Source organism: Neopsephotus bourkii, unplaced genomic scaffold, assembly GCF_033783945.1.
Source record: "Neopsephotus bourkii isolate Nb327-2 ecotype Australia unplaced genomic scaffold, CSIRO-AGI_Nbou_v1 NB_1292, whole genome shotgun sequence".
Taxonomy (NCBI): domain Eukaryota; kingdom Metazoa; phylum Chordata; class Aves; order Psittaciformes; family Psittacidae; genus Neopsephotus; species Neopsephotus bourkii.
In genome coordinates, this window is record NW_026901776.1 from 1,334,466 (window position 1) to 1,352,476 (window position 18,011).

At 38.0% G+C, this 18,011-nt stretch overlaps 1 protein-coding gene across 4 annotated transcripts in view; it reads left to right on the forward strand.

Annotated features, from left to right (window-relative positions):
• Positions 1 to 18,011, forward strand: part of ACTN2 (actinin alpha 2) — a 68,081-nt gene that overhangs the window by 6,993 nt on the left and 43,077 nt on the right. For all 4 annotated transcript variants that reach the window (XM_061365721.1, XM_061365722.1, XM_061365720.1 and 1 more), the window contains exon 2: positions 17,626 to 17,740. In XM_061365721.1, coding sequence (XP_061221705.1) covers positions 17,626 to 17,740 — 115 coding nt within the window. The remainder of the gene's footprint in view (positions 1 to 17,625; positions 17,741 to 18,011) is intronic.

An 18,011-nucleotide genomic window follows, 5' to 3' on the forward strand; every position in this document is an offset into this window, starting at 1 on the left:
GAGCTGCGGTGTATTTTGTAAACTAATGAATTGTAGTAAGAAAATACCATGATTACATCATCAGTTTCCAAATTAAACTAAGTCAGCTCTGCAAACTGAATTTTGCTCTTTGCCAGTGGGGTAACACAGTTCAAAATCTTACACCAAACCCCTTCCATCCTCTTACAAGCAAGGCAGAAGTGGTTTCATCTTTATAATGGAAAAATTGGATACCAAATGTCTCATATAAATCTAATAGCTGTTGTAAATTCTGACCTTATTTAATTATGTTTAGTTTGAATAGTAATTTTTGTATTGCACTGTACAGTTCTACTGAATTCATTTCAGTGTAACTGAGCATTAGGATTTTCTTCAGTTCAGTTGTGAATGATGGAGGTTGAAGCTAGATGATCTTCAAGTCCCTTCCCAACCAAACTATTTATGATTCTGTGATAATGGTAGTATTTTAGAACTTGTACTGCAGAGCCTGCTTACAGGAGAATGCACTGGATTTGTATTTGGATTGCAGAGGGACATAATGCAGGAAGAATTGTGTCAGTGAAATAGAATTAGGTGGAAATTTGTGCTGCTTAGCTTTGTCCCAAGTCAAAAGACATCCCTCCCACATGTTATTTTATATCCCTGCAAGCAAACAAATATAAAAGTGCTTACACAGTTGGCAAAGTTGAGTTGTTCTGAATAGCTTTACTGCCAAGCATACTTTCTTCTGAGCTCTAATTGTCAGGATAAACAATGTGTAAATGTGGTTATATTCCTTTACTGTGAGCAGTGAAAAGTTGGTGACCCTGAATGTGTCTTTTATGGCTATGCATCCTTTACTCTCAGCTGATACCAGAAGGAGAATGCATTCACATCAAGCACTCCATTTCCTCCTAAATTAAATTTCATTCCTAGTAGTTTAGGGTGATTTTAAGTTCTTTAGTGTCTGAAGAACATAATTTCTTGAAATGCTGTGAAGAGAGTGCGTGACTTTTGTTCTTATAATTTCACTGGTTTTGTTGGTTTTAAATATGCCTCATGTTGAGAGGTGATGCGTGAAGCTGATCATAACTATAAAGGTGCTATACAGTGCTCCTTTTCTACCTGATAAAATCGGGCAGGTATTTAAAGATAGAAGTTATCTGTTTCCACATCATTTAACTAGCAAATACAACGTTGTGATCACCCTCTGTGACTGTTTATGTATTCTGCTGGCAGTACAAGTAACTCTTCAATACAGATCACGATGGCATGGTCCTAGTAATCCTCAAACTACTGCTATGAAATGATTACAGGCCAGGTGTTACTGCCCAGCAGAAACAGAGCATCTGCAGAGATATGCGCAGCACACTTTGAAATGCAATGTTCATCTTTTAGGAGGTGTTCCTCTTGAAACGGTAGCTGTGGAAATACATTTGGTTCTTTAGAAAGCCTGTCCAGAGGGAAGCAGAAGCTGACAGTTGTCTGGCTAATGTTTAGTTAGTTTGTATACTTGTACCTCAACTTTATATGTGTGCTAACAGGTGAGAATTCATGAATTTGTGTCCTATGTGCAAGAATGGGCACTGCTGCTCCTGTGTCTGGTCCTGGTTTCCCTTTTTGAGCTGTAAGGAAATACCACTTTATGTCTTCCTCTCAAAAATAGTGGTTGTAATACATAAGTCCTGGCTTTACAGATGAAAGTACTAAGTGTTTACCATACTTGGTATGGGTAAGATTTTCCCTTTACTTCAGATGCTTCCTCCCAACTATTCTTAACTGTCAGAATCCTTCAACTTGAAGTCTGATGCTTGTTCTTATTTCTTTTCAAAACCAGTGAGAAAATCAGTCCAGCCGTCCGTTATTTGGATAAACGGCAGAACCTAATTTAGAGCAGATGGCTTCTACTCTGACGATCCCCATAGAAAAGCCTTGCTCACCCCCACTACCATAGCAGGAATCTGTGGAAAGTGACTACCCTAGTCTAAAATTAGTATCTGTGATTATTCCTTAAGTGTCTAAGGAAACGCTCGTATTTTTTATAGGTGTTGAACACCCAGGCATTTCCACTGACGTCAGGAGGAACTTCTGTCTCTTTTGCACCTCTGAGAATCAGCCTGCTATTTTGGCACTCACAGAAAGGCCTCACATCTAGCATTAAGCGGTAGTTTTATTTAACTCCGTTTTATGTTCAGTCTTGGCACCAGTGTAGCTTTTCACTGCTGCACGACTTAAGACATTGCACTCTTTAATATGAAGAAAATTGTTACCCAGCTGCACTAAATACAAGCAAACCAAAAAAAAAGGATACTAAATGATTGTGTAGCTCTGGTGTGTTATTTCACCTGGAGGAGTTTCTTCAGGCTAGGGAAAACCTCTATAGCCCAAGTTTATCTCCAGCTGTACTCTGGAGTGTTAGTTCCACCATGAGTTTTCTTTGACAGAGCAACAGACCACCTTTGACTCCTGTCCATAGACTTCTAGTCCCCTTCATTCACTTCAGTACAAGGATCTTCTACTATATACAAGATCACTGAAGAAATTTGAAGCAACCCTCAGTGCTCTTAGCAGTTCGTAAACCAGTTTGCATTGCAGCCCCACAAGCTGTGTGTGTACACATTATGTAAATGAACTTACCATCCATCTGACATGGATACCAAAAGACAAACAAAACACCATACACGAGGCTGAAGTTGCTTTCCTTTTGTCTATAGCCTTTATTTCCACGACCAGGCACAGTCCCGGTGTGTTTCCTGTTAAGAACAGATGTGTAATGAACAAAGAACTGGGTGTTTAATTGACAGAGCAGTTTGCTTATCACACTGTGCTGTCTAAAACACAGGTGTTTATGCTTTCAGCAGTTACAGCCATCCTTGTTTGTTTACCCGTCTATTCTTAGCTAAGTACTTGAGAACAGGTTACTTAATTAAATTTCATATTCCTATATAATCAAGCCATCCAAAGATCCGGAGTAATTATTTGCTTTTTATTTTGGTTTGTGGTTTATTTTGTTTGGGTTTTTTTTGGTTGGTTTTTTGTTTTGTTTTTTTTTTAGAAAAGCTCAGTAATTTCGGAACCTGAAGCTCACTAAAAATTATTTAGGAACTCCAGATCTTTTCTGCAAGTCTGCTGGTGTACAGGATATTTAAAATAGCTACGGAAATGTTACTCTGTAGCTCATGTCTCATTAAAAAAAAAAAAAAAATTGGAGTTAAAAAAAGAAATCAACCCTATATGTTTTAGTAGTATCTTGAACAGCAGAGGCTACCAAATTCTTATAAAAACAGGTTTTTATAACAAACATGAAATAAATTTTTTTAATCATTATTTACAATAATAAAGAAATTAACACAGATTATATACTCTGTGCACTGAGAAATATTAAGTAAGGGTAAGCTGGCGTATATATCACAGAGGAATTTTCTGTTGCATAATTGGGAATTAACGCATGAGGTTTTCCTTTCTCCATCAGACTCTCAGCTGAAACCTTAGTTTAGATTACAAGTAAAACTAGATTGGGTGATCTTCAAATGTACTAAATAGGAGAGAGCAAAGATGACAATTTCTGTGCAAATATTGTGGGTTCTGACTATTGATATTCCTTTCCCATCATTTATTAATGCCTAGGACTTAAAGATGTGTGTTGGTTTGTGTGGAATTGAAAAAACTTCCAGAATCTGTTTTAGTTTTTTCAGTTAGAATACATGCTTTTCTGATTATGGAAGTGTTTTAAGGAATGTCGATATGTAGGACCATACTTTTATCTCACTCTGACTGTATTGACCAATTTACAATGGATTTACTTACTCACCTGGCAATGTAGTATATAATTACTGGATAAAGATAGCATGGTGAAGAAAATCAACAGAGAAAGCAAGGGAAAGACATTTGGAAATCCAGTCAACTAAATCCTGGATTAGCCTACTTTAATAAATCCCTCTATTTCCAGAGAGCATACCTTTAGTTCCTTCCATACTATAGTGTGAATATTTCTTTAATCTCATCCTAAATAGTACTTGGTTATTTAAATTTGTATCTGCTGAAACAAAAATGTTAGCCAGCCCTCTCTGCATACAGGAGCACTGTAGAGCACAGCTGGAGGAAGGAGGACCTGAGACTGGAAAGGAGAATAGAAGATTTGATCTCTTTATAAGAAAGCTCATTTGGCACCGACAGGGTAGTGGTAATGCATCTTCTTTGTTTAATATACTTGAGAGAAAGCCCCAGGCAGTATGAAGGGCATAGACTCCACCTGTAAAGCACACATGCAGATTTGTCCCTTTCAGATCCAGCACAGTATGGGACATTTTGGCTTTGAACTCTCCATGGGAAGAGGCAAATATAACAGAGATTGGATTTGTTCCATAATAGCAAATATGTGGCCAATTGGAAAAGAATATAGATGACAGATAAAAACCCAGAAAAATAACTGGTCTCAAATCTTTTATCATTGTTGAAAGTTTCCTCCAAACCTGTTGGCATTTTCATTGTGAATCCTTTTTGGAAGATGCCTTCTAGTTTGTTGGTGCTCTTGTGAAGTAGAAATGCTGAGCATGGAAGGTAGTGCTCCAGAATTAGCTCCTTTTGAGCCATGTTGCAATGAATGGATTTCTTTTGACCTCATGACGGTTTGACTTTTTGTATATGTTTTGATTCCATGACATACTAAGTACCTTTTTCTGCACTGTGTTTCTTAGTTTTTCAGTAGTTAGATCCAAAAAATGTGCCTTAAATGTGGTTTTGTCTAACTAGTGCTTATAGTGAAACCTCCCAAATATCACTTTGCTCAGAAGCGAGCTGGAAAGCACCAGAATGCAAATAGCTCACTGTTCCATTGATTGAGTATGCCTTCAAAAGTATCAGGAGTTTTGATTTTGTTCACAAACCTGTAAAGAGCAGGAGAGAGAGTGTGCATGAAAGATGTGGAAGCAACCATGCATCAGTACATTGGAGTTTCTAGCAGTACTACACTTGCTCTGCAAGCTCACTGCTTAGGTCCCTAGTTTCCTACATGATTGGCTGGGGAAAGGTAACTTTTGGGCAGCACTTTGAGAGATGAATATTTCTATATAAATGCAAAGATGCAGTCTTTGTTGCATGGGTGATAGAGTCCATTAAAGGTTTTACAAAAATGTGTGAAATGATTCTTTGCTGCACTCAACTTTGTGCATTGGCGAATCCCTATGACTGGGTATGAAGTGGCTTATCTGTAGATATGCACTGTAAAGTTTTGTGGTGTAAAGTCATCAGGAATGCTGTGTAAGGTGTTAGTTACTATAGCCATACTACTTCATGTTGCAGTGTTAGAATTATTTGGTTTTCTAGTGTAAATTCAAGGTCTGCAAAGTGCAGTGTATTAGAACAGAGACTACGTTATGTATGTTAGTATGCTCTAAAGTTAGGTTACCCCATTAGGGGAAAATACTGCAGTGCCATGCAAATAGTTGGCAGTCCTCAGAGGTTCTAGGTGCTGTACACTCCCAGCCATGCTGTATGGAAGTACTGTGGTACAGTCCTTGTGGGCAACGCTGCTCTATTTCTACAGATTTCAGTAGGAGACAGTTTAAAAGGCAAAATTTGGCAGTTACATGTAAAAAAACCCCAAACCTACCATGATCTGTTTATTGTTAAATTGTTAAATGCTAGAAACAGTATGGCCTATTGAAAGAGATCAGCATGTTCATAAACGTTTCCTTTAAAGGAAATATGAAATAAACACCTGAAAACAAAAGAAAACAGAATCCTTGACCAAAAATAGATTATTCAAAAATGCATACTTGAATTGCTCTTTTAGTCCCTTTTTTGTTTGGTTTTGGTTTTAAAGCTTTAATCTCATTTAAAGAATTGTATTCTGAATATGCTTGATTCACAGATACTTTTCTCAACAATATTTGTTTTTTGAGGCTTGTGAAATAAGTTTTTTCATTTGCTACAGCATTTCAAATTTGTGAAAAGTACATCAGACTGTAAAATACTGCACAACCAAATTGAGAGATGAACAGCGCCCTCCTAATTCTGCATTTAGAGCTCTTAGTCCATGGGGCATATTTACATTCCACCTCTGCTGTGGGGTGAAGTTTTTGGACAGATGTGTGAGAGGTTTTACTACTTGAAAGAAGTCGTACAAAAAAAGCAAGAAGTCAAATGTTGAGTCTTTACTTGCTGTCTTTTCACTCTCATTAGAGAAAGCAATCTGAGGGCTATTATAACTCAGAAATTTGTTTGTGATTTGAGAACTTTATGTTTCCTTCATAGATTATACCACTTATTTACCATTCTGTAGTGCTAATCTTGTACGTTGAGAGTTTTAAAGCGTTGAATAATGGTATGTAATCTGACAGAGGTATTAGTTCTAGTGTAACAAGATATTAGCATACCTGTTTTTTTACATAAAGGCAAAGAAAGTAATCAGAAAGGTGGTGTATAACTGTAAATGATGTCATGCATATTGTTATCGAAGATGAAGAGGTAAGATCATTTCAAGCAGCACTGAATTACTCCCTGTTACTCCAGGGCTGCTGTAACACAGCCAGATATTCTCATTTGAACAAAGTGTTCACAAAGAGTATTACCTGTGAGCTGTTTGTGATCATATTTCCTCAAGGATTCAAGCATATGATGTGAATGGAGAAACACTACAGCAAAAATAGTCATTTACGTTCAAGAAAAAGCTGACTTGTAAACCCCCTGACTTTCGTCACTGCTTTGCAAAGTGGTCACAATATTCATTAGAAGTATCAGTATTGCAAAGCCTTTTGAGTGGAATAGTCTAATAACTCCTACCCCCCAACTCATGATGAAAGATAACCTTGTACTGAAGATGGACTTTTAATTTATTGGTTGGGAATGCATGGCTGGGGGAACCTTTCACTTTTAGGTCAGCGTTTTGAACCCAGGCCAGGTGAATAAGTGACAAGGTTGCTAACACACGCAGACTGTTTGGTAATGTCTATGAGGTGAGTTGTACTCTCAGTTTAGCTCTCTGGGGGACAGGTGTCCCCATCATTTAATCCACCAGAAATGGCAGCTTCACTGGAGGTGCCCAAAACTTACCTTATTAGTGAGAGGTAGCAACAGTGACTTTTCAGCCTAGAGGTGAAAGCTAAAACAATTTCTGCATGTGAAAATGCTTTCTCAGATTGCATCTCTGGGGTTATTCACAGACATTGCTCTTCTATAACAGTTCACTTAGCAACTTCTTTCTCCATACTTAAGTGGCTGGCACATTTCATAATTCACTAAGTGTTTAAGAAACAAAAGATAAGTAGCAAGAACTAGATTTACAGTAGTAAGTAACTGGTTCACGCTAAACACCTACCTTTAATTTTTAAATGTAGAATTAGCTTTGGATGACTGAGAACAAACGTTGAAGATGTTGGTAATTGTGTTGTTTTCCATCTGTTCACAGTAGGTTCTGTTTCTGATTAGTTTTAAAGTTCTTTAATGACAAGGCATTTATAGTTTGTCAACTTTCTTGCTACTAGCTCTTTTTTTGGCTTTTTTAAGGGTAGTATTTGAGCACCTCAAAAGCAATGGTGATTTTTCCCCCACAATAGTACTGTGGAATATGGTGGGTTTATTATTATCCTTGAATACCGAAGTGGGACACTTAAAAATACTCAGCTATGGCTGACATCTGCTCCCATTAAGCTTATAGTCCCATATGAAGAATCATGGGTCACAAAATGCTTAGCATTTAGGACAAAAACATTGTTAAAATTCAAGTCTTAAATTACTTACAGGCTGTCACAAAGCTGGGGAGAAAGTACAAGTGTCAGGATCTCTTCTCCAGGATCATAATGCACACCTTGGGAAATGTGTCTACCTATAGAACAGATCATTGAATCCACTTTCATTTTAACCCTTCATTTTAATTTAGTTTAACTTTCCATGAACACTCTGCTGCCTGGTGATTCTGAATCTTCCTCTTTTATTTTTTTTTTTTATTTATTCTCTGCTTCCACCCTTTTACTTTCTGTTTCTCCCATATCCATGACAAATTTCCTCCAAGATTATATATATATATATATATATTTTTTTTTTTTTTTTTTGTGAAGGGACATTAGGGGTCATATGAAAGTAGGAGATGGAAATGGGGATCACCGTAGAAAGAACATGCTGACAGAACCAAAATTTGCAGCTATCTGTTGCATGCCAAGTGCTTGGATTCCTAAAAGGGAGATGCTTTCCGCTGCTGACTGACTTCTTCTTTTGTAGTCTTTGGATAACACATATAACTAAGTTTTAGGGCTTCTCAGCCACAGAATCTGTAAGGAGTCTTCTTGCTTATTCTCCCTTTTCAGCACTGCAGTGTAGATGCCAGTTAGGATGGAAATCTTTCATGAACATCATAGCAAGTATGGCTGGAAAAGAATTTAGTCCTACTCTTGGGCAGGAGCAAGTATAATCATGCTGTTCCTGACATGTTTATCCAACTTGTTCTTGATGATGTTCAAAAAGAAGAATTCACATTTACCCAGCCAGTCTCTTCCAGTACTTGGATGTTTCTAGAGTTAAAAGTTAATCTGAATCTTCCTCGTTGGTTTTTTAAGATCGTCTCTATCTATCTATCTATCTATCTATCTATCTATCTATCTATCCATCCATCCATCCATCCATCCATCCATCCATCTATCTCAAGCTCTATCTTCAGTGAACACAGAAAACTGGTGTATTCTTTTCTTTGCTGTGACTTCTTAAATGTTTGAGGCAAATATTACTCTCTTTTCAAACTCCTCATGGTTGAATCCATGCAATGGTTCTGTTATTCATAGATGAAGTTTTCTAGAATTTTACTCTTTTCATGGCTGTTCTGTGGCTTCTCTCCAACTGGTCCATGTTCTTCCTGAATTTCATGCCCCAAACAGGAGACAATATTACAGCTGATCTCTTTCCAGTATTGAGATTGGAAAAAATACTTCAGATGTTGATACACCATTCTTCTACGGAGGCATTCCAATATTGTATTTGCCTTTTACAACAGCACAACTTTTTTTTAATCAGGTTAGGTTGTGATCTGCTGTTACTCCTAGATCCTCTTCTTCAGTGCTACTGCCCTGCCAGCAGTTCTCCATCCTGTGTTTTTGCACTTTCTTGTTAGTGGAGGAGGGCAGTACTTCAGACTTGTTGCTAATCTGCATCCAGCTTTCTTCAAGTAATTTCCCTGATTTGTTAAGATCAGTTTGAATTGTAGCTCTGTCATGAAACATGCCCACAGACCCTTCATTTTGCTGTAAGTGAAGAGTACTACAGGAAATGCTTCAGGGCAGCTTCCTACAGAAGTATACTTAATAAGCCCTTCTACTTAATAGTGAGCCATTACCTACCATTCGTAGGAATAAACACAGACTTGCTAAACATTTATTTCTCTCCCTTGCCCCCTTGTATGGTTTTGCATTTAGTTTTGCTTTTAGATAAATAGCTCTCTGCTTTTGCAACCAGCTTAGCTATGTGATGTAAAAGAGGTTTGCTGCTGTAGAATCCTGCTGGGGGGGCAACCTTTAAAATGCTATAGCTTAGCTGGTGGAACTAGGAAGAATGGCTAGATAGGCAAAATCATGAGGAGAGGGCATGCACGTACCAAAATGCTGGCTTAGAAAGGTAACACACATGTATTTTTTTATTGCTTGTCCTTGGAAGTTTAATTTTTCAAATATAAGATTGGATTCTGCAGAAGTTGAAGTTATATTGTAAAAATAAGAACAGGTAAAGATGTCTTGCAAGTTTTTGTAGTGCAAGATAAAAGCATGCCTACGCTTTTACTAAAGATTTTAATAGTGTCCTTGCCTCTTTTATTTCTGTGTTGTTTTTTTTTTCCTGAGCAGGGTTCTCTTATCTGAGTGGTTCTTGAAATTCCAAAAATGAAAAGTAGACTTAGACAAGAATTGTACCTCAGATCCTGGACACTTTTTAGCTTCAAATAGGATTTTAAACATTGCATATGCTTTTACTTCTAAAACACCAATGTTTCTGATTGAAATACATTTAAAACAGACAGAATTATTTTAAACTGATCAAAACACTAAAGTGGACAGCCCTGTGGTGCTGCATGTATTTTGAGAAGTTGCACATGCAAAACTTTCAGATATGGGTGTCAGTAATGAAAAACAAAGGGGACTAGACCTGTTGTAGCATTATACTGATGGTCCATCTAAGTCCTGAGTTGTCTGAACACTTACCTAAATTTTCATGCTTAGACTGACACTTCTCTTTCACACATAAAGATGAGCTTCTGTGCTGAAAACTTCTCTATTTCCAGCTATCTTAGGTGATACAATAAAGGCATTATGGGTCTACTCCTAATAAACCTTGCAATATTTTAACTGGTTTAGTCCCTCCAAACACCTTGTGAAACCTCTTCTCTTCCTTCTTTTCCTTCCTGTTCTTCCATTAAGAAGAAAAAACTGAGGTGAGGGCAGTGCAGGCAGTGACCATGCTGAATTTCCAATACATCCTGCTGCCTCCTGAGTTTTCTTCCATTTTAGTCCAATGGGACAAAGTAACCTTTCTTCTTATCTCTTCTGAAAATAAGAGCAACACTCACTTTGTAACAAAAGGCTCAGTAATCTTGACATTTACCAGGGTTCAGCCTTGCCAAATTACTCTTGAAGGGATATTTACATGCTCTGTTTTTTTAGTTAATAGTGAGCAGTGTTAAACAGACGTGCAATCATTCAGTGCTGGGAGGGGGTTGCATGTTTTATGGGAAACCCTAGACTCTTGTAGGATTAGGCCACCTGCTTTGTAAGGGCTGAGGTCTCCCCATGCTTTTCCATGCAAGCAAATTGCAGAGTGCTACCAAGACATGTGCAGTGTCCTGTGTGATGAATGCATCCCTTTGATAATGTCTGCTGTGAATGATAAAATTAAGGAAGGATGACCAATAATCAAGGGAGGTGATTCTTCCCCTCTACTCCACTCTTGTGAGACCACACCTGGAGAACTGCATTCAGTTCCAGGGCCCCCAGTATAAAAAGAATGTGGACCTGTTGGAGCAGGTCAGCAGGAGGTCCACAGAGATATCAGAGGGCTGGAGCACCCCCCCTGTGGAGACGGGCTGAGAAAGTTGGGCTTGTTCAGCCTGAAGAAGGGAAGGCTCCAGGGAGACCTTAGAGCAACTTCCAGTGCCTAAAGGGGCCTACAAGAAATCTGGAGAGGGGCTTTTTACAAAGGCCTGTAGTGATAGGACAGGGAGAATTGTTTTGAACTGAAAGAGGGGAGATTTAGATTAGATATTAGGAAAAAATTCTTTACTCTGAGGGTGGTAAGGCACTGGCACAGGTTGCCCAGAGAAGTTGTAGATGCCCCATCTCTGAAATTGTTCAAGGCCAGGTTGGATGGGGCTTTGAGCAACCTGATTTAGTGAAAGTTGTCCCTTCCCATGGCAAGGGGATTGGAACTAGATGATCTTTAAGGTCACTTTTAACCCAAACCATTCTATGGTTCTATGAACTGAAAGTTGCCTTAGTTACTAGAGCAGATCTGCTGACAGTGCAGAGTATGCTGGCATGTCACCTCTGACACCATCTGTTCAGCTATATATATGGATGTGGTTAAGCAGGGAAGGATTTCCCCAACTTTGAATTTGGGGGGCTTGTGATAAAGCTTCTACTGACTTCTTTTTTAGCCAGTTTCATGGTATCCTCTCTCTTCTTCCCAGGAATTTGGCTTTAACATACTGCCTATGATTTGAGGGTTTCCTTTTAAAGACCTTTTGGAACACAGTAAACATTTCCCCTATTTTAGCCTTCATATCAGCCTTCATTATCCTTTCACTGTGTTTCACTTGAGCTGTTACTGTGTTCTGGTGTGTTCTGTTTTAAAATCCCATTTTGTCTACGAATTGTTTTGACATGATCAAGTTGTACTACTGAACCACCTCTCCTTTTATAGTCCTTCCAGCTTTTTTAATAACATGTACCAATGCATTGAAGCAAGGGGAAATAAGAGCAAGGGGGCAGTTAATAATAATTCAAACCAACAAACTGTAAAGGTCTATTTATTTTCATAAAAATAAGTTATTGCACCTAATATGCTAAAACTGCAGCCAATCTAGATGTTCTAGGAACATCTAAAAGATACATGCATAGTCATTGGTTCACATCAAGCTGATTAATAAAGGCTGTGCAATTTTCTGCTGTGTGTCACCTTAATGCCCCTTCTTTTGGGAGCAGAATTAAATAGTTGAAAGAATGGGAGCCAACACAGACCCTAGCCCAAGCCCAGAGAAAAGCCCTGATCCTGCAGTCATTAGAGCACTGTGTGGTTACATGAGCCAGGAGATCATGTTGCAGGTTCACAACTTGTATTTTAAAACATGGATAACAGACAGATGGGAAATTCTTCAAGGGGGAACCTCAGTCTGGCCTAGTGGGAATGTTCTGGCAGAGCTCTTCCTGTAACACCATTGCCGTGTGCTCAGAGCCCAGTAATGTTCTGTATAGCTACAGAGTGAATCACTGTATCCCATTTAGCCTAAAAGTAATGCAGACCCTCAGCTAGCTAGAGAGAAAAAAAACTTTAGAAGAAGAGTTATAAAGAAGAGCTTTAAGAAACAACTCTATCAGGCTGAGCTAATCAGGGATAACATGTATGTATATAAATGTGTTCAATGTTTACCTTTGAAGTTAGTTTTCTTTAAGTGTCTTCTGCCCCGGGTGTTAGAATTTAAGGTCCACTTGAAATGACTTGTGCTTCTGCTGTACTTAACAGATACAGGAAGTACCACGTTTCCTATAAATGCAATAGTTTTCATAGCTCAGGTAAAAATTGGATTTTGTCTTTATTTTCTTATGTAAATGTTACAGAAAGTCCAGAAACTCAAACCTGAATGACTCATGTGGGCTAGTAGCCTTTTTGGAAGCATCACAGACAAGCAGACACATGCTTTCTAAAATCAATATTTTAAAACTTGTAAATATTATAGCAGACAGGAATAGATTTGCAATGGAGAGAGTTAGGAGACATAGGTACAAAATAGGATACAGGTCTGCAATCCTCTATTGGGCTGGATCCACTTCTCAATTTCAGTTCTGAGGGCAAGTAAATAGATCTTCCTGGCATGTACCCTGTACATGTCCCTGTGCAGGGTATGCAGCTGTTTTGGTGATGTACATTTTGGACTTGCGGTAGGTGCCAAACTTGCCCTGAATCTTCAGCAGGGGGAACAAGTTGTCTTGTGGCCCACTGACGGGTTACAGTTTTGGAGAGGGTGGTTACCAGTGCCTTCTCAATTCTCTTTATCCCTATTATCACATGCACATATGAAAATTAGTATTATAGCATCTTGTTTTCTGGCTTTGAAGCATTATCAAAAGTAAGTTATCATTACACTCACATAAAAATGATGTGTGGGTTTATTCAGGAGTGTAGAAGAATTCATCTCTTAGAGATAACCACCTTTTTCCATCGAAGCATATTCCTTTACTGTGCATGTGTAAAAAATATTTGCACAGAATGGGTGTACCCTGTTATTTTTTTTTGGAATTAGCTGCAGTTGATTGATAATTGATTAGGGATAGCTTCTATTTCTGCCCTTTGGTTGCACTCCTACTTGTCAAGGGCTTGTAAAGTTAGGTGGCTCAAGTAAATTACCAGGTATAGTTCATTTTCTTTTTCCCCTCAGGTACACACTTTGCTGTCACAGCTTTATGAATCCAGATTATGGAGAATATGCCATTGCCACTCTTCATAATGAGGCAAAGCGGGCATAAGACATAAACTGCACTCCCTTTTCTAGAGTTAGCTTTTCTAAAATAGACCTGTGACAGCAGTGGATAATTAATAGTGCATTAAGAGAACATTTACCTGTGGGACTGCAAATTCTTTGGCTTCCTGCCCCGCAGCCTCTCTTCTGTGGTCTCTCGTCTAAGAATGCCAGCAAAGTTTCTTCTCTAGTAACAACTTTGGAAAGGAGAAAAAGTGATTTATTTATTTTTAAAGTTAGTACAGCCACCTATGGTAAATACATTATAAAAAGAAATGCCTAGCTTTCTAGGCACTTACTTGTATCCCTCCTGGTATTCGGCTTGGTGCCTTCTGTCCTGCCTTGTTTCTCTGGTCAATCTGATATTCTGAAATGTGCTGTACAGTTCAGCAGAAAAAGGAATTTGCATTGTCTAAGTCATTTAATAGCTTTTGAATCTCAGTGGATTACAAATTTGTGGCGTACTACATGCTGGCTGTATCTTGATCTCCCTGACTTAAACGTGCTTTGAATTGTTTCTTAATAGCTATGAATAGAATTGTTAGTTAAAGCCAAAGCAGTGAGAACAAGTGGTGTCACAAGAATAGAAGGATGATGGTGAAGTAAAACGTGGGTTATGGAAACTGTTAAAATTTGCAAGTTAAGTTTTGCAGTCGCTTTAATAGAGTCACTTATGGGTTGCATCACTGAAACATAGTAAACACTTCCTTAAGCAGCATTCCTGAAGCCATGTCTGGTCCCAGGAGAGTAAGCCAGTTTGTAAGGCATCAAGCTATTAAGCCACATGCCGAGAGTCTGCTGTAATGTACTGCAGCAACACTTCCCATGAGGCTCAAGACAACTGTCATGAAGGGATAGCACCATTTCATGACCTGGTGCACTGGTGAAACAGAAAGCTCTAAGAAACTGTGGTTTATATAAAAGATCTAAGTCTCATATTCAAGATACAGAAGATAATCTAGGCTATCTAGATACAGATAGTCTAAGTAAAGAATCCACACACAACAGAGTGCTTCAGCAGAACTTCATATGAATGGAAGCTTTCTGGCTAATTCCAAGTTTATCCTTTAAAATACTACAATATTGATGACAAACTCCAATGCTACTGGAAAGAATCTTAAATAACCTGCAGATATAAAAATGCAGCCCATAAAACCAGTGACTGTCATCAAACTGTTTACTGAAAACACTCTGACTCAGCAGTAGTAGCATCTTTTCCTTGTTTATATCATAGCAACACTGGCTGTTTAGTGTCTTCATAAAATGAACAAGGTTCAGAAGAGAGCTTGTTTCTCAGCAAATTCAGTGCCATAAAAATGTCTGTTTTCAAGAGAAACTATTTAAAATACATGAAAACTTTGTGATCTCTGGGTAAAACTTATGTTGTGTATCAGTGTGGCACCCAGTAAGTTGAGACAGCTGTTGTAGGGGCAAAGTAGAGGACCGCAGTGAGATTAGAGGTGGACAAAATTCTAATTTGCTCTTATATATATATATTTATATATACATATATAAGGTAAGGAGTGCCTGGTTCCATTTTTCCTTAAGAAACTGAGAAGTAGCTTTCTTCACAATAAGAATCAGATTTGTATTTTAAGACTGCTCAACCGGTGGGGTCATTGCCATTAAACTGTTAATTAAATACATTAAATAGTATCTGCAGAGAAGCACATCACTTAACCTTAATTCATGAAAGGCTCATGCATTTACTGGTTCAGCTTTCTAATACTTTTGCCAAATTGCCATGCAAAGTTCATGTGCATTTACCCTTGTGTTCTTTCAGCTGTTTTTTCTGTATTACCATAACATTGTTCCTTCCAAGGATACTTGTTATAATTTTTTGGTATTAACAGATGACTTAATGTGGTGCTAAACCTTTCTATCACTAGAACAAGATACTGCCTGAGGCAGGCAAATTAATCTTATAAACTGGATCCTACCCCTATAATGATCCAAACCAAATATTATCCTAAGACTCCATCATGTTGAGCCCTGAGGGTAGAGGTGCCTAGTATCTCTGCTGTGTTGCTTGATACACTGATTTCAGGTCTCCCTCAGTAAAGCTAGTTGCCTTAAAATGAGGAAAAGTTCTACCTTCCTGAGTGACTGCTTTTCAAGCTAATATCCCTTTATTAGAATAGATACATTTGCAGAGGTGCTTCAGTGCAGCTATACTTATCTTCATCTGTACATGCAAAGATTTTCTTATGCTTCTACTTGCAACTCATCCCCTGCAGGTCAACAGAAACCGCCCAGATCCACTTCCAGTACTATTTTTTTCTCTTCCCTTTGAATATCAAGAATTAGGGATTTCACTGAACAGCTCCCCAATATCCATAGCACTTCTTGCTTCTTCCTTTCAATTAGATAGAAGTGGATAAAACTAAAGTTTAGCAAGCTGTTCCTTGTCACTGTAGGAGCTCTGAGAAAAGAGCCGAGCAAGCTGCACATGAGTTCTTTGCATAAACTGAGTGTAACCCAGCAGAAAGTTGCATTTTCAAGAATAAGCCATTTTTGAAAATTCAATCTATATCTTCTTTAAGGTATGAAATCTGTCTAAAATTTATGAGGGTCAGTTTCAGGGAAAGTTTTTGCCTTTCTTATTCTGTTTCTGAAAGGTCAGAAATTAAATAGCTTAAAAAAACAGGCAAGAAAAAAGCCAACAAAAATTTCATCTTGACAATGGGGATTTAGAATGTATTTTATTTAAAAAAAACTAAATACATTACATCTTTTTAATCATGGTAACAATGTTTGAATTATATATTATAATATAATAATATTATTACCATGGCAAAAAAATATTTAAAACATGGTAATTTGAAATATCAAAGGAAGGAGAATTCCAAATATGTGGCAGTTTTAAGAAGCTGAAGTCTAACTTACCAAAATGTATGACCTTGTTGTATACCTAGAGTTAAATACCTGGTGAAATACCTAGTAATTTTTTTTCTGTATCTTAACTGAAAAGCAAGGAGAATTTGTCAGAAGGCTGAGAAGTAGTGGGCATTTGAAAAAGGCTGATTTTAACAACTACATTTCCTACTAGCCCATATTTTTATTTCATTCGTACAAAGGTAACATATATATGACCTGTGTATATCAATGGAGTTAGTTCTGCTTTTCTCTGCAAGTTAAAGCAGACTTGGTTATTCTGCATGGAGAGGGAAATGTGCATGGTTGCTTTTGTGACCTATTTCCCTGCATTTGTGTGTTTCCTGAAGCTGTAGCAGTTTTCTGAAAACCATACAGTTAAGAAATAAAACCATTGGTAAGGCAGCCCATAGCTACAAGATCTGAATGCAAAACTTCTGCACTTGAATTATTGTAAGCTTTCAAAATCTATTCTAATTGTCCATGTTTTCAAAAGGCATTCTGTTTCTCACTGTAGTTGCAAGTAAGAGAAGTCTTTCTTCAGTTACTTCATCCTAAAGAGTGTTCTCACAACTTCCTGCCTGGGAGAAATGCATGCTATTTGCCCCTGGCATAGATAATCTGTAGAAGAACTGTTTATCATGAGTTCAGGTAGTGGAATTTTTTGCCTCTGTGCTTGCTATTGCCTCCATTTTTCTGTTACAGAGCTTCCTTTATACTACATAAATCTTTCCTTCCAGAAAGAATGTGTAGCAGATAAGTCCTGACATAAAATTATGTGCTCAAAGAATGTTGAGTAATAATAACTATTAGATAACTTTTGCCTTTATGTGCAAATCTTTTTTTTTAGGATACATTTATGAGCAGAATCTACCATATTGCTTCTAATCAAGCAACTCTGCATCTTCGTGAACATCTGGGATAAGAATTTTGAACTCAGCAACGTGTAAAAAATTAATGGGAGTTGGACATCCAAATTTTAAGACTGCAGTAGTGGAAATCTCAGATGCAGCTTTTACTCACATGGCTTAGCAATTGTTTCAGAAAATGCCTTGTTGATAAGATTCTTTTTTAAATTATTATTACAGACATTTACAGCCTGGTGCAATTCCCACCTCAGGAAAGCGGGCACGCAGATTGAGAACATTGAGGAGGACTTCAGAAATGGCCTCAAACTGATGCTCCTCTTGGAAGTTATCTCAGGTTGGCTGAAATGAAGTTTGTTATGTATTTACAGCATGCTAACTGAAACACTTAAAGAACAAAACTGGTTAACAATTCAAAACAGTGAACACATCCTGCCTTCTTAATATTCAGCTACTCTACCACAGACAGGGGCAATGACCTAGAAGTTGGGTAGCAAGAAGCACTCACCTGTCAAGGCCAGGTTGGAAGAGCCTTGGGTGACATGGTTTAGTGTGAGGTGTCCCTGCCCATGGCAGGGGGGTTGGAACTTGATGATCTTAAGGTCCTT